The 14,228-nt window shown below is 36.5% G+C and overlaps 1 protein-coding gene across 1 annotated transcript; it reads left to right on the top strand.

The window, feature by feature from the left end:
* Window positions 1-134: 134 nt before the first annotated feature.
* On the top strand, window positions 135-14,225 carry LOC116464569 (E3 SUMO-protein ligase RanBP2-like; the record flags this gene model as incomplete). Its single annotated transcript, XM_032147829.2, has 11 exons — window positions 135-316; window positions 401-576; window positions 743-866; window positions 1,862-2,023; window positions 2,289-2,426; window positions 2,684-2,830; window positions 3,761-3,940; window positions 4,033-4,116; window positions 7,269-7,404; window positions 10,968-11,062; window positions 12,117-14,225. Coding segments are annotated over 11 exons (3,533 nt in total), but the record flags the coding sequence as incomplete, so codon positions are not given.
* Window positions 14,226-14,228: the final 3 nt, after the last annotated feature.

Raw genomic sequence — 14,228 nt, forward strand, 5'->3', positions numbered from 1 at the left:
AGCTTTGATACAGAAAAGCTGTTATATAATTAAGATATATATATATAATGTGAATTAATTGTTTATGTTGACAAAACTAATGGCACAAAGAAAAATTTCAAACCCTTAAGCCAATTGCTTAAATTTTATTTCAGGTGCTATTCGAGCACATAATGGTAGTCTTCAGCACCTTACTTGGCTTGGCTTACAGTGGAATTCATTGCCTGCTTTACCTGGAATCCGAAAATGGCTAAAACAGCTTTTCCATCATCTGCCCCAGGAAACCTCAAGGCTTGAAACAAATGCACCTGAATCAATATGTATTTTAGATCTTGAAGTAAGCAAAGATTTTAACAAATTAAATATTCTGCATTTTGTTTAATTTTTTTTTTCTAACTTAACTTTTCCTTAAATAAAACAGGTATTTCTCCTTGGAGTAGTATATACCAGCCACTTACAATTAAAAGAGAAATGTAATTCTCACCACAGCTCCTATCAACCATTATGCCTGCCCCTTCCTGTGTGTAAACAGCTTTGTACAGAAAGACAAAAATCGTGGTGGGATGCGGTTTGTACTCTGATTCACAGAAAAGCAGTGTAAGTAGTAAAACAAAAATATTGCTTTCACTTAGTGTGTAGGTTTTACCAGGGATTTAATCCTCATGTGAAAATTTAATTTGTCAGTGACCCATTAACATATATGTATGTAAGTGCTGAACTGTGTATTTAGAAAGCAATTTTAGTAAATTGAACTATTTTTTAGACCTGGAAACTCAGCAAAATTGAGACTTCTAGTTCAGCATGAAATAAACACTCTAAGAGCCCAGGAAAAACATGGCCTTCAACCTGCTCTGCTTGTACATTGGGCAAAATGCCTTCAGAAAACGGTGAGTTTTAAAGTATAAGCATTTTTAAAGAACATTACCTTAATTTTTTAAAATCATGAACTTTTATTGAAAGTTTTTTTGTTCTGAAAACAGCTTGGTCATATTATGACAGATGTGTTTTTTATTGCTACAAAATAGTTAATGTAGTTAAATATAAGCACTTAGAGGAGCAGTGCCTGGCACACAGTGAATGTTACGTATTAGCTGAGCTGTTACTGTTATTCCTTAATAATTAAGTTCTGATAATTATTCAGCCTGAAAATTAAAAAAAAATTAGCACAAGGCATTGTAGGTAAGAGCGTTATAGATCTTTCTAAATATTTAAGGTGTGTTTTGTGTCACCATTAGGTGTAGATGGTCAGCCTTTTGAACAAACTGACACTACAGAAGAGGCAGGTTTCAGCTATCTAAAAATGGCAACTGTTAAAAAGTAGTTTGGATTGCTACGTTAGGGTGGTATCATTAGAAGCGTTTAAAAGTTGAGTGTAGAGTCCGGGCATGGTAGCTCACGCCTGTAATCCCAGCACGCTGGGAGGCCAAGGCGGGCAGATCACAAGGTCAGGAGATTGAGATCATTCCTGGCTAACACGGTGAAACCCTGTCTCTACTAAAAATACAAAAAAAAAAAAAAAAAATTAGCCGGGCATGGTGGCAGGCGCCTGTAGTCCCAGCTGCTTGGGAGGCTGAGGTAAGAGAATGGCGTGAACCCAGGAGGCGGAGCTTGCAGTGAGCTGAGATCGCGCCACTGCACTCCAGTCTGGGCTACAGAGCGAGACTCTGTCTCAAAAAAAAAAAAAAAAAAAAGTTGAGTATAGAATGATCACTGGTATTAAGGTGGTTCAGTTATTACAGTATTTGGAAGTTGAACAAATGACTATTGAGGTTCCATTTGGTTTTGACTTGAAATTTTAGCCAGTTCTTACAACTTGTAAATTAACTTTAGATCTAATCATGCGTGTTCCTTAAAGTTGTGTGCTTTTAACTTTGTTTTTTAGGGCAGCGGTCTTAATTCTTTTTATGATCAACGAGAATACATAGGGAGAAGTGTTCATTATTGGAAGAAAGTTTTGCCATTGTTGAAGATAATAAAAAAGAAGAACAGTATTCCTGAACCTATTGATCCTCTGTTTAAACATTTTCATAGTGTAGACATTCAGGTAACAGAGTTCCTTTGTGAATTCATTGGAGATGGGAATTTCCAGTTTATAAACAAAGACATGGAGCTATAAACTGCTTAAATTAATTGTCTTGTTATTTAATGGTAATCTTGTTTTCAAAATTCACTAGCTCTCACAAATAAGATATGACAGAGAAGAGTAATGAGATGTTTGTCTCTTAAGATCATATAAAATCTTTGGAAAATCATTTAGGTTTTATATTCTGAGTATAAACAATTTGACTAAAACTATTCTTTGTGTTTAGGCATCAGAAATTGTTGAATATGAAGAAGACGCACACATAACTTTTGCTATATTGGATGCAGTAAATGGAAATATAGAAGATGCTATGACTGCGTTTGAATCTATAAAAAGCGTTGTTTCTTATTGGAATCTTGCACTGGTAAGTAAATGTGGTACTTGAGCTAAAAGTTTTATTTATTTATTATTTTTTTAAAAGACAGGATTTCTCCGTTGGCCAGGCTAGAGTGCAGTGGCACAATCTTGGCTCACTGCAACCTCTGCTTCCCAGGCTCAAGCGATTCTTGTGCCTCAGCTCCTGAGTAGCTGGGATTACAGGCGTGAGCCACCATGCATGGCCAAGCTCAAAGTTTTTTGTTTTAAAAACCTAATGATTTCATAAAAGCACTATTTGTATAGATTTTTCACAGGAAGGCAGAAGACATTGAAAATGATGCCCTTTCTCCTGAAGAACAAGAAGAATGCAAAAATTATCTGAGAAAGACCAGGGACTACCTAATAAAGATTTTAGATGACAGTGATTCAAATCTTTCAGTGGTCAAGAAAGTAAGTAGCAGGTTGTTGTATGTATGTTCTTACTGATAACCCACTGGTCAATGTTTTTGCGTTGGTCTTATATTTTGGTAATTTCAAAAATAGTAATATGTTGTTATTAATGCACAGAAGGGATGTGTGTGTCTAAATGCTTATATTTGCTTGCTTTGTCGTGTCTTTTTAAACTTGGGAATCTAGGTATATGCTCTTAAAAAGTACTTCTTGGGGAATTAGGAAAGATTTCTAAGATAAGACATTGATTTTGTTATCTTAGCAGTGTAATCAAAACAAATACTGTAACCTCAGGACTAATTCTTAATGAACTTGGCTGAAATTGAAAGTTGTTGCTGGCAACTTAAGAGCATTTCTTCTCATCCTCATCAGCCATTATGAACTCCCTTGTTTTCTTGCTGTCAGCTGTTTGAGATTGTCATGATGATGTTAAATTATGTCCAGTCTTCTGAGTGTTTTGTTGATTAATTTGTTTTACTACTCTTTTATTAGGATTTATGTTGTCTGGCGTATTGTAGCATCTGTATTTCTGTCACCGTTGAAAATCAGTTAGAAAACATCAGTAACTTATTTTGTTCACTTGGAAAAGCTTTCCAAGTTAACATTCCTCTACCATTATCATGGTTAACGGAAGTAATAGAAAGAGCATGGACTTTAGAATCAGAAGATGTTAGATTGTACAACACTTTTGTGTGTTCATGAAGAAAAAAATTACAGAATAAAGACAAAAAAATAAAAATAATAATACAAAACAACAGAAAAACAAAGAAAAAAGATAATTAAAAAACACTTTCACATGTATTATTATTTAAAGTGTAAAGTGCTTATTAAAGTGACAAATGTAAATAGGATAAAATATATCATTTTAGAGTTTTTACTTTTGGAATTTTTTGCAAATGAAAGCCCTTAATTAATATCTTTTATTTTTAGTTGCCTGTGCCCCTGGAGTCTGTAAAAGAGATGCTTAATTCAGTCATGCAGGAACTCGAAGACTATAGTGAAGGAGGTCCTCTTTATAAAAATGGTTCTTTGCGAAATGCAGATTCAGAAATAAAACATTCTACACCGTCTCCTACCAAATATTCACTATCACCAAGTAAAAGTTACAAGGTAAACAGGAAAGAATCAAATCATTTCATTGTGAAATTGTTTCTGTTCTAAGTGTTTCAAATACTGTTTTGTTATTTTTATTTTTTTTTTAGTATTCTCCCAAAACACCACCTCGATGGGCAGAAGATCAGAATTCTTTATTGAAAATGATTTGCCAACAAGTAGAGGCCATTAAGGTAAGTCACTTAATTTCTCTAGCTGTACTTTTTATTCCAAGATTCCTTCCCTGGCCACTCTCTCGCTTTTTTTCTGAAGCTGGTCAGAATGTCCCCTTGCCATCCAAATAGTATGGCAAGGGGACATTTTAGTCTTTTTTTTTTTTTTTTTTTTTTAAGACAGGGTCTTGTTCTGTTGTGCAGGCTGGAGTGCAGTGGTATGATCACAGCTTACTGCGGCTTCTACCTCCTAGCTCAAGAGAGCCTCTCGGCTCAGCTTGCCACGAAGCCAGGACTACAGACAGTCACATGCCACCAGGCCCAGCTAATTGTTGTATTTTTTGTAGAGTTGGGATTTTGCCATGTTGCCCAGGGTGGCCTTGAACTCCTGGCTCAAACAATCCTCCTGCTTCAGCCTCCCAAAGTGCTGGGATTGCAGGCGTGAGCCACTGTGCCCAGCCTGCATACCTCGGTCTTGACCCTTTACCATGTTTTGTTTTGTTTTGAGATGGAGTCTCACTCTGTTGCCCAGTCTGGAGTGCAGTGGTGCGATCTTGGCTCACTACAACCTCCACCTCCCAGGTTCAAGCGACTCTCCTGCCTCAGCCTCCCCAGTAGCTGGGATTACAGGCACCCGCCACCACGCCCAGCTAATTTTTGTATTTTTAGTAGACACAGGGTTTCACCATGTTGGCCAGGCTGGTTTTGAACTTCTGACCTCAGGTGATCTGCCCGCCTTGGCCTCCCAAAGTGCTGGGATTACAGGTGTAAGCCACCACGCCCAGCCCTTTAGCGTATTTTTGAAAGAACTTTGTGTCTCTCTCATCTTCCACAAAATTTGAGACCTTCAAAGGTAGAAACTGTTTTATTTAAAATATAAGAGTTCCTGGCACAGAGAAGGTTCCTGAGTGATTGAACTACTACAGTGTACTAATCATACTCTGGTCTATGAGTTAATTCCCAGATTAGCTGTGGATTACGTGTGTTTCAAATGTATAGCTAGGAATTAAAAAGTGGTCTGAGCTTCAGAAAGTCTTACTATATTTTAACACTTCCATATGAATTTGACTTAATTATGTAAGGAAATAGTTATGTATATATATCTTATTTTAACAGTAGGGTTCAAAGGAGCTTGAGTTTTGGAATTGGAAATAAAAGTAGGTTCTTTCATGCTTATCAGGCAAGAACTAAATTACTCATACTGCTAAAGTTACACCAAGGATATGCTGATATGTGGCGATTATTACAGTGTGATCAGCAGTGTTTGCAACTTAAGAGAATACTATTTGGTAGGGAAGACATTTTTGAATTTGCACAAAAATTTTGAATGCTAATTTTGTGTAGTCATGGCCTATGATAATTACATACAATTTTGACTTAACATACAGGTTTCAGGCTCCCAATATTGTATTCTATGGAAGTATAGTGGAGCACTAGTCCATGAGCTTGAAAAGCTTGGTGCTAGTACTGACTCTGCCATTAATGAATGATCTTGGGCCAGTCACTTCCTTTGTGACTGTTTGGCTTCTTATCTTTAAAATGAGATAATTATTGAAGCCAGTTCTCATCACACTGAATGTTAAAAATTACAGTTACAGCAGTGATTGCAAATTCAAAGCTCTGGTGCGGATACCAACACTGACCATAAAGTTTTCTAGGTGATTCCACTAGTTTCTTATTTCTTGGATGTGTATGTGTAGCATCTGGACTAGGCACTGTAGATGGATGAGTGGGGGAAATTTTATTTAGCTTGAAAATTGAGATAGTTTTGGACCCCATGGTTAGGTCTTTCTGGGAAATTTTTATTTGAAACACTTGTAGAAAAAGAAAGCAGACATGCTAGATCTGTCCCTGACCTCACTTGTTAGAACTGGTCGGATTCTTGGGCTGATACAGAGAAGTTTGAAACTTTTCAAAATTTACCTGTTTTCTGATACCACTACAATTTCTTTGGAAAAAGAAAGAATTTCCTGTTAAGTGTCTGTTTTGTAAGGGGACATTTTGTAGGTTCTAGGGTTGGGTATGGTGCTGTCATTTAGTTTTCTTCAGCAGAGATCAGGTAGCCACATAGCTACACTAGACAGCGTTGTATCTATCTGCTATCTTGTCAAGGCAGCAGAGTTGTGTTAAGAAAACATTTTTGGAGTCAGATCTGGTTCAAATTCCAGCTGTTATTCTCTGCATCCCTTTCTCTCATTTTAAGATAGGAGCTAATATTGTTTACCTAACAGTGTAGATAGTATAAAAATCAAGAGTTTAAGTGCATTGGACATATTATTATATACATAATAAATTGTCTGCAGCTACTACTTTTTTTCCCTTTCCTGGTGGAGCATTAGAACATCACCTTGAGAATTAGTTGTATTTTGTTTCAGCACGGGGTTAAGTGAAAAGCTAATTTGGGGAGGTGATTTGGAATGTCAAGTAGTCCAGATTGCAGTGTAGAAAGAGCACACTGAAAGGATAGTCAGTGTAATGTTAGAGGACTGTGAAAGTTGGGGAAAGAAGTTTAGTTTGTAGGTACTTGTTTTTTTGAGCAGGGAATTGTCTTGGCTGGAGGTGAACGTCAGAAAGGTTAATGTAGGCAAGTGTAGAATGGAAATGAAGGTGTGATCATTTAGGAGGTTGTTTGTTTAGGTGAGAGAGTTAATGAAGTAGGTTTTGTAGTAAGGAATGAAAATGGGAGCAGATAAATTTTTAACAAATTAAGAATCATATTTTAAAATCAGCATCAGGTACCTAGAACTCATTGGCAAATAGAATCTTTCAAAAGATATAATGAGGTGCAGGCATGGTGGGTCACACCTATAATCCCAGCACTTTAGGAGGCTGAGGCGGTGGATCACTTGAGGTCAGGAGTTCAAGACTAGCCTGGCAAACATGGTGAAACCCCATCTCTACTATTATACAAGAAATTAGCCGGGTGTGCTGGCTGACGCCTGTATTCCCAGCTACTTGGGAGGCTGAGGTGGGAGAATTGCTTGAGCCCAGGAGGTGGAGGTTGCGGTGAGCCGAGATTGTGCCATTGCACTCCAGCCTGGACGACAGATCAAGACACCATCTCAAAAAAAAAAAAATCAGTTATTTAAATTTAAAAGAGTAAGTTTCCCATCACTGTTTCTGGCATGATATAATTAAATGTTTAAAATTATTTGATTTTTTCCTTCCAATAGAAAGAAATACAGGAGTTGAAACTAAATAGCAGTAACTCAGCATCCCCTCATCGTTGGCCCACAGAGAATTATGGACCAGACTCAGTGCCTGATGGATATCAGGGGTCACAGACATTTCATGGGACTCCACTAACAGGTGAGCTGGCAAGTGGATAATCGCATATTTTAGTAAAACTACTTTACTTCCCTCTTTTAAGTAGATAACTTGTGAAATCACCTTGTTTATATATGTTTGTTAATATACATGTCAACGTCTGTTTATATGTTACTTCAAAAGCTGTATTTGGTGTTACGGAGATTTTTATAACCCCAAGCAGAAAAAACGAGCTGTATGTGATCACGTGTATATAAAGGCTTAAAGAACACTTAATCCACACCTCAGATGAGCTGAGATGAGATTATTCCTTAAATTGAAAAATGTTAATCAATAGAGTTATGCACTAAGAAATGCTTAATTAAGAACCTACACCTCTGGGGAATTATTTTGATGATAATGATAAGAGGCAGGACATTATATAGGAAATCTTACTTAATTTGAAATATTATGGTTATATAGAGAAACAAAAGGAGTTTGGACCTGAATCATACTGGGTTTTTAAGTTCTGCTCTATCACTTACTATAGTAGCTGTGTAAGTTAACCTATCTGAAATGTGGAGATAATACTTGCCTTACATAATTACCGTGAGCATCTGTGTATGTGCAAGTGGGCGTGGGTGTGTATCAGACATTTATAAGAGTATACAGTAAACAGTTAATGAACTAAGGTTACTAATAGTGTTTACTGTGGGTTGGCTATGTGCAAAAGTGCTTTGTGAATGTAATTTTATTTAATTACGGTAACTTAGAATGGCCGGTACCATTATTAATCCCTTTTTTATAGATAAGGACATAAAGAAAGGTTAGGTAACTTACTCATTATTATACAGCTAGTTATTGATAGAGCCGAGATTCACACTCCAGTGGTGTAACTCCAAAGCACTTGCCAGTATAATACGTTGCTCCCAGGCAGCCAGAAATAACAAAATTGTTCCTTTTACGTAAGACAGACTTCTGAAATGGTAGTAGTAGTGCACTTTTTTTTTTCTCTTTTGAGCCCAGGAAAGATTTAGAATAAAATCTAGTTTAGATGAGCACATTTGTGTGATGGTTCATATAGTTAAGGCAACCCCACTAGCCTTTTGTGATAATATCTTCTCAACACAAGCAAAATAACAAAATCTTTGTGAAGTCAAGCTTATTAAATGTCATAAGTCATGGATAAGTATATGAAATGTCTAACGTTCAAACCTTGTTTACTTAAAAACCTTATGCATCATATAGGTCCTTGTAAGAGGATAAACAAACTGGCTAGCCTTTTCTGGGGCTTTTTTAGTGATGTGTGCAGTCAGTTATTTGGTGCCTCGTGGGTCATGATTTCCATTTCTTCTGTGTACAGGCATAAAAGGTCTTCCGTTCTTATACAAACATGTAAATACAACATTCTCATTGTCTCATTTTATTCTTGCAATGACCCTATGAAATGTGTAGAAGCAGCACATCCTCATTTTACAATTGAGAAACATGGAGACTCCAAATGGATTATTTACAGGTTCACAAAAGAGCTTTGTGGCACTGAAAGGGCGAGAGCCAAGATCTCCTGATTTCTGTTCTTGTGTTCATAGATTCTTTTTCCTTAATAAAAGTAAACATATCAAGATGGTCCTTGTTTTTTTTAAAATAAGGTGATTAAAATTAAAGATAAATAAGCTCATAGGAGATATTCAGAAGTACGGAACAGGATGAAGAAAACTAAAAACTAACCACCTTATTAACATTTCTTATGTTTGAGGGCATTTCCTTCTGGTTCTTTCTCTATACATACAGTATTTTTTATGAGATTGTTACCATGTTACTATGTTGTGTGTAGATGAGCTAGCCTGTTTTTTAAATGTTACTTTAGTTCTGAGCATTTTTAAACTTAAATGTTTTTTGAATATTACTGAGTTCATGGTATCCCATCATATGGAAGTACTGCAAATTCTGTTCCTTTATTTATGTTGTTTCTGGTTTATACCATTACAAATTCTAGGACACTGTCCTGGTTTTGTAGGGTATTCAAAATATTCAGTTTATGCTCTTACCACTAGTATCTGATAGTGCCGTCTTCTCACTTTTGCTAATGCTGATTTACTAGTTTATAAAATTCTTTGCCAATTTGTAGGAACAAAAGTGGTATCAATTTTTAAGTTTTTAAAATACTAGTCATGCTCAACAATTCATGCAAATGGCTGTTGGTAGTTTTGCCATCTTCAACGTGGGTACCTTCCAGTTGTTTGGTTTCTTGGTAAAACTCACACAAAACAGATGGAGAAGAGTTATATCAACGTGAATGTTAATGTGATTTTTTTTTAAAGCCAACGAACACATTTGTGTTCCTTGTGAGATCCTTTGCATGAATTTGTCAGGTAATTTTTTTGACCTGAACATTCTCATAATAGCTTGAGTTTGCACAATGCAACCTCATCATTTTGCAGATTTTCAAGGCTCACTTCAAAAACATGTTCCTTGAGGCCTATTATATTTCTTTTCTAAATTGTCTATTCATGTGGTGCTTTTAAAAATGAGATTACTTTTAGTAGATTTATTAGAGCTCTTTAGTTTTTTTTCCACACAGTTTAGAGTCAGTAGTCAATTAAAGTCCCTACTTAAACTTCAGACTAAGATTTTTTTTTTTTTAATTTAAAATTTTATTTTTTCTTTTTGCTTTCATGCAGACAGACATCTTGCAACACTTTAAGATTCTTGGGCCATTTCTGTCAGGTTGTTCTGTGTTCTGTGCCTGCTTCCTCCCCATAGTAATTTCAAAATAGCTATCCTCACCTCTGTTAGGTTTCCAAAATCAAACTTGGGCTTCCGGCTAGCCTTTCTAGGTCTTGATTTTTCAGTGCTTTCCAGAGGCAATTGTTTGGAACCTCTTGGCACAGTTTCTGTTTCTTCTTCCGTGTACAGGCATAAAAGGTCTTTTGGTTGTTTTCTGGTAAAACTATCATAAAACAATTCAAGCAAATGACTATTGGTAGTTTTGCCGTTAACATGGGTGCCTTCTAGTTGTTTTGTTTCCTGGTAAAACACACAAAACAGATGGAGCATATAGTTTGTACATCAGCATGAGTGTTGATGTGCTTTTTATTTTAAGCCAGGGAACACATTTTATGTTATTTGTGAGATCCTTTCCATGAATTTGTCAGGTGATTTTTGAGCTGAACATTCTCAGTAATAGCTTTAGTTACAAAACACAACCTAGTCTTTCTGCAGATTTTCTAGGCCCACTTCAAATGCATTGACCATCAGATGGCATCTTGGTTCCTTACGTCCTTTCTGTGACTGAATGTCCATAATTCCACATCATACTGATCTTTCTTAGAAAAGGCACCAGTTACTTTCTTCTTTATTCCGTTTTTAATGCTTGTGAGGTAGTTGTTCTTGTTGATCACAGCGATGCTATTCTCTTATTCTTCATGTCATATTTAGCAATTTTTTTCTAGTTTGTCATTTGATAATCTTGATTGGTGTATTTTGATGTACAGAAATTTAAAATTTATGTAGTTAAATCTTTCTTTAATTTCTATTGCTTTTGTATTTATAGCTCTTGCCTAGATAGTCTTAACTGTAGTATAGACTTTAACAGTGTTTTCTTTATTTTCTTTTTTTTTTTTTAGTTGCAACTACTGGCCCTTCAGTATATTATAGTCAGTCACCAGCATATAATTCCCAGTATCTTCTCAGACCAGCAGCTAATGTTACTCCCACAAAGGTAACAAAGGAATAATTTATACATTTATAATTATTTCCTTTTTAAATTGTTTAGGATTCCTTCAAATACATTCAAGAGAGCAGTTCAGTATTAAAACTTTTATGTCCCTTAAAATGTAGATATTTTAAATTTATCTCCAGATACAGAAATTATACTTCTTAGTCACGTTATTTTTGTGTTTCAAGTAAGTGTGAATATTTAGAATATTTTAAAAATGGGAGTGGTGATGGTGGATCCTTCATCATTCTGTTTTAACAGAAATAGAACTATAATGCCCTTGCTGACCTACTATGTGGTAAGTACTTTCAGGCCTGATACAGCTATATATATAACAATTGATTGAAGACTCAACATTACAGTGGTAGTTGAATGTGACAGCTTTGAGGACAGAGTGTTGGGGTGCATTTAGACCCTTGCTCTTCTGCTTATTTTGACCACAGGCAAGTTTCTTAACCTCTCAATGCATCAGTTGCCTCATATGTAAAATGAGGATAATAATAATAATACCTTAATTCATAGGGTTTTTGAGAATATTAAAATGAGATAATAATGTAAAGTGCTTAGAACGGTGCCCAGCTGGCACATTAATAAATGCCCAATAAATGTTATCATCATCATCATCATCATCATCATCATTATTGTTAATGTCATTTGATAAATTGTTTAGGAATGAAGAAGGTATTTATTTTATGACTTTAGTTGTAGATTTTAAGATGCTGTAATTAATTTTCATTATATGCCAAGTATATATGCAAGTATCTTTGCAGTAATGTGGTTTTCTCTTAACCTATTTATGCCTAGTGTTCCATTATTGGTACACTAAACTTATGGGAGTTATTTATATCCTACTGCTCAAGGTCATTGCCAAGGTCTGATTTTTCACACAGAAAATTTGCAGCCTCTGGCATAAACGGGTTAGTGATGTGTACTACATCCCCTAATGAGATCTTCTACACTTCATATTCACGTTTGAGGTTTGTGAGAATTGGTTTGCATTTAGTTATCTGTAGTTTTGTAGACAATCTACAAAATGTTTTAACTTTCTGTCTTTTAGGGCCCAGTCTATGGCATGAATAGGCTTCCACCCCAACAGCATATTTATGCCTATCCGCAACGGATGCACACACCACCAGTGCAAAGCTCATCTGCTTGTATGTTCTCTCAGGAGATGTATGGTCCTCCTGCATTGCGTTTTGAGTCTCCTGCAACAGGAATTCTATCGCCCAGGGGTGATGATTACTTTAATTACAATGTTCAACAGACAAGCACTAATCCACCTTTGCCAGAACCAGGATATTTCACAAAACCTCCAATTGCAGCTCATGCTTCAAGATCTGCAGAATCTAAGGCTATAGAATTTGGGAAAACTAATTTTGTTCAGCCCATGCCGGGTGAAGGAATAAGGCCATCTTTGCCAACACCAGCACACACAACACAGCCAACTCCTTTTAAATTTAACTCAAATTTCAAATCAAATGATGGTGACTTCACGTTTTCCTCACCACAGGTTGTGACACAGCCCCCTCCTGCAGCTTACAGTAACAGTGAAAGCCTTTTAGGTCTCCTGACTTCAGATAAACCCTTGCAAGGAGATGGCTATAGTGGACCCAAACCAATTCCTGGTTGTCAAAACATTGGGCCTCGAAATACATTCAATTTTGGAAGCAAAAATGTGTCTGGAATTTCATTTACAGAAAACATGGGGTCGAGTCAGCAAAAGAATTCTGGTTTTCGGCGAAGTGATGATATGTTTACTTTCCATGGTCCAGGGAAATCAGTATTTGGAACACCCACTTTAGAGACAGCAAACAAGAATCATGAGACAGATGGAGGAAGTGCCCATGGGGATGATGATGATGACGGTCCTCACTTTGAGCCTGTAGTACCTCTTCCTGATAAGATTGAAGTAAAAACTGGTGAGGAAGATGAAGAAGAATTCTTTTGCAACCGCGCAAAATTGTTTCGTTTTGATGTAGAATCCAAAGAATGGAAGGAACGTGGGATTGGCAATGTACAAATACTGAGGCATAAAACATCTGGTAAAATTCGCCTTCTAATGAGACGAGAGCAAGTATTGAAAATCTGTGCAAATCATTACATCAGTCCAGATATGAAATTGACACCAAATGCTGGATCAGACAGATCTTTTGTATGGCATGCCCTTGATTATGCAGATGAGTTGCCAAAACCAGAACAACTTGCTATTAGGTTCAAAACTCCTGAGGAAGCAGCACTTTTTAAGTGCAAGTTTGAAGAAGCCCAGAGCATTTTAAAAGCCCCAGGAACAAATGTAGCCACAGCATCAAATCAGGCTGTCAGAATTGTAAAAGAACCCACAAGTCTTGATAACAAGGATATTTGCAAATCTGATGCTGGAAACATGAATTTTGAATTTCAAGTTGCAAAGAAAGAAGGGTCTTGGTGGCATTGTAACAGCTGCTCATTAAAGAATGCTGCAACTGCTAAGAAATGTGTATCATGCCAAAATCTAAACCCAAGCAATAAAGAGCTTGTTGGCCCACCATTAGCTGAAACTGTTTTTACTCCTAAAACCGGCCCAGAGAATGTTCAAGATCGATTTGCATTGGTGACTCCAAAGAAAGAAGGTCACTGGGATTGCAGTATTTGTTTAGTAAGAAACGAACCTACTGTATCTAGGTGCATTGCGTGTCAGAATACAAAATCTGCTAACAAAAGTGGATCTTCATTTGTTCATCAAGCTTCATTTAAATTTGGCCAGGGAGATCTTTCTAAACCTGTTAACAGTGATTTCAGATCTGTTTTTTCTACAAAGGAAGGACAGTGGGATTGCAGTGTATGTTTGGTACAAAATGAGGGGAGCTCTACAAAATGTACTGCTTGTCAGAATCCGAGAAAACAGAGTCTACCTGCTACTTCTATTCCAACACCTGCCTCTTTTAAGTTTGGTACTTCGGAGACAAGTAAAACTCCAAAAAGTGGATTTGAGGACATGTTTGCTAAGAAGGAAGGACAGTGGGATTGCAGTTCATGCTTAGTGCGAAATGAAGCAAATGCTACAAGATGTGTTGCTTGTCAGAATCCGGATAAACCAAGTCCATCTACTTCTGTTCCAGCTCCTGCCTCTTTTAAGTTTGGTACTTCAGAGACAAGCAAGGCTCCAAAGAGCGGATTTGAGGGAATGTTC

Source organism: Hylobates moloch, unplaced genomic scaffold, assembly GCF_009828535.3.
Source record: "Hylobates moloch isolate HMO894 unplaced genomic scaffold, HMol_V3 SCAFFOLD_1038, whole genome shotgun sequence".
NCBI classification, from domain to species: domain Eukaryota; kingdom Metazoa; phylum Chordata; class Mammalia; order Primates; family Hylobatidae; genus Hylobates; species Hylobates moloch.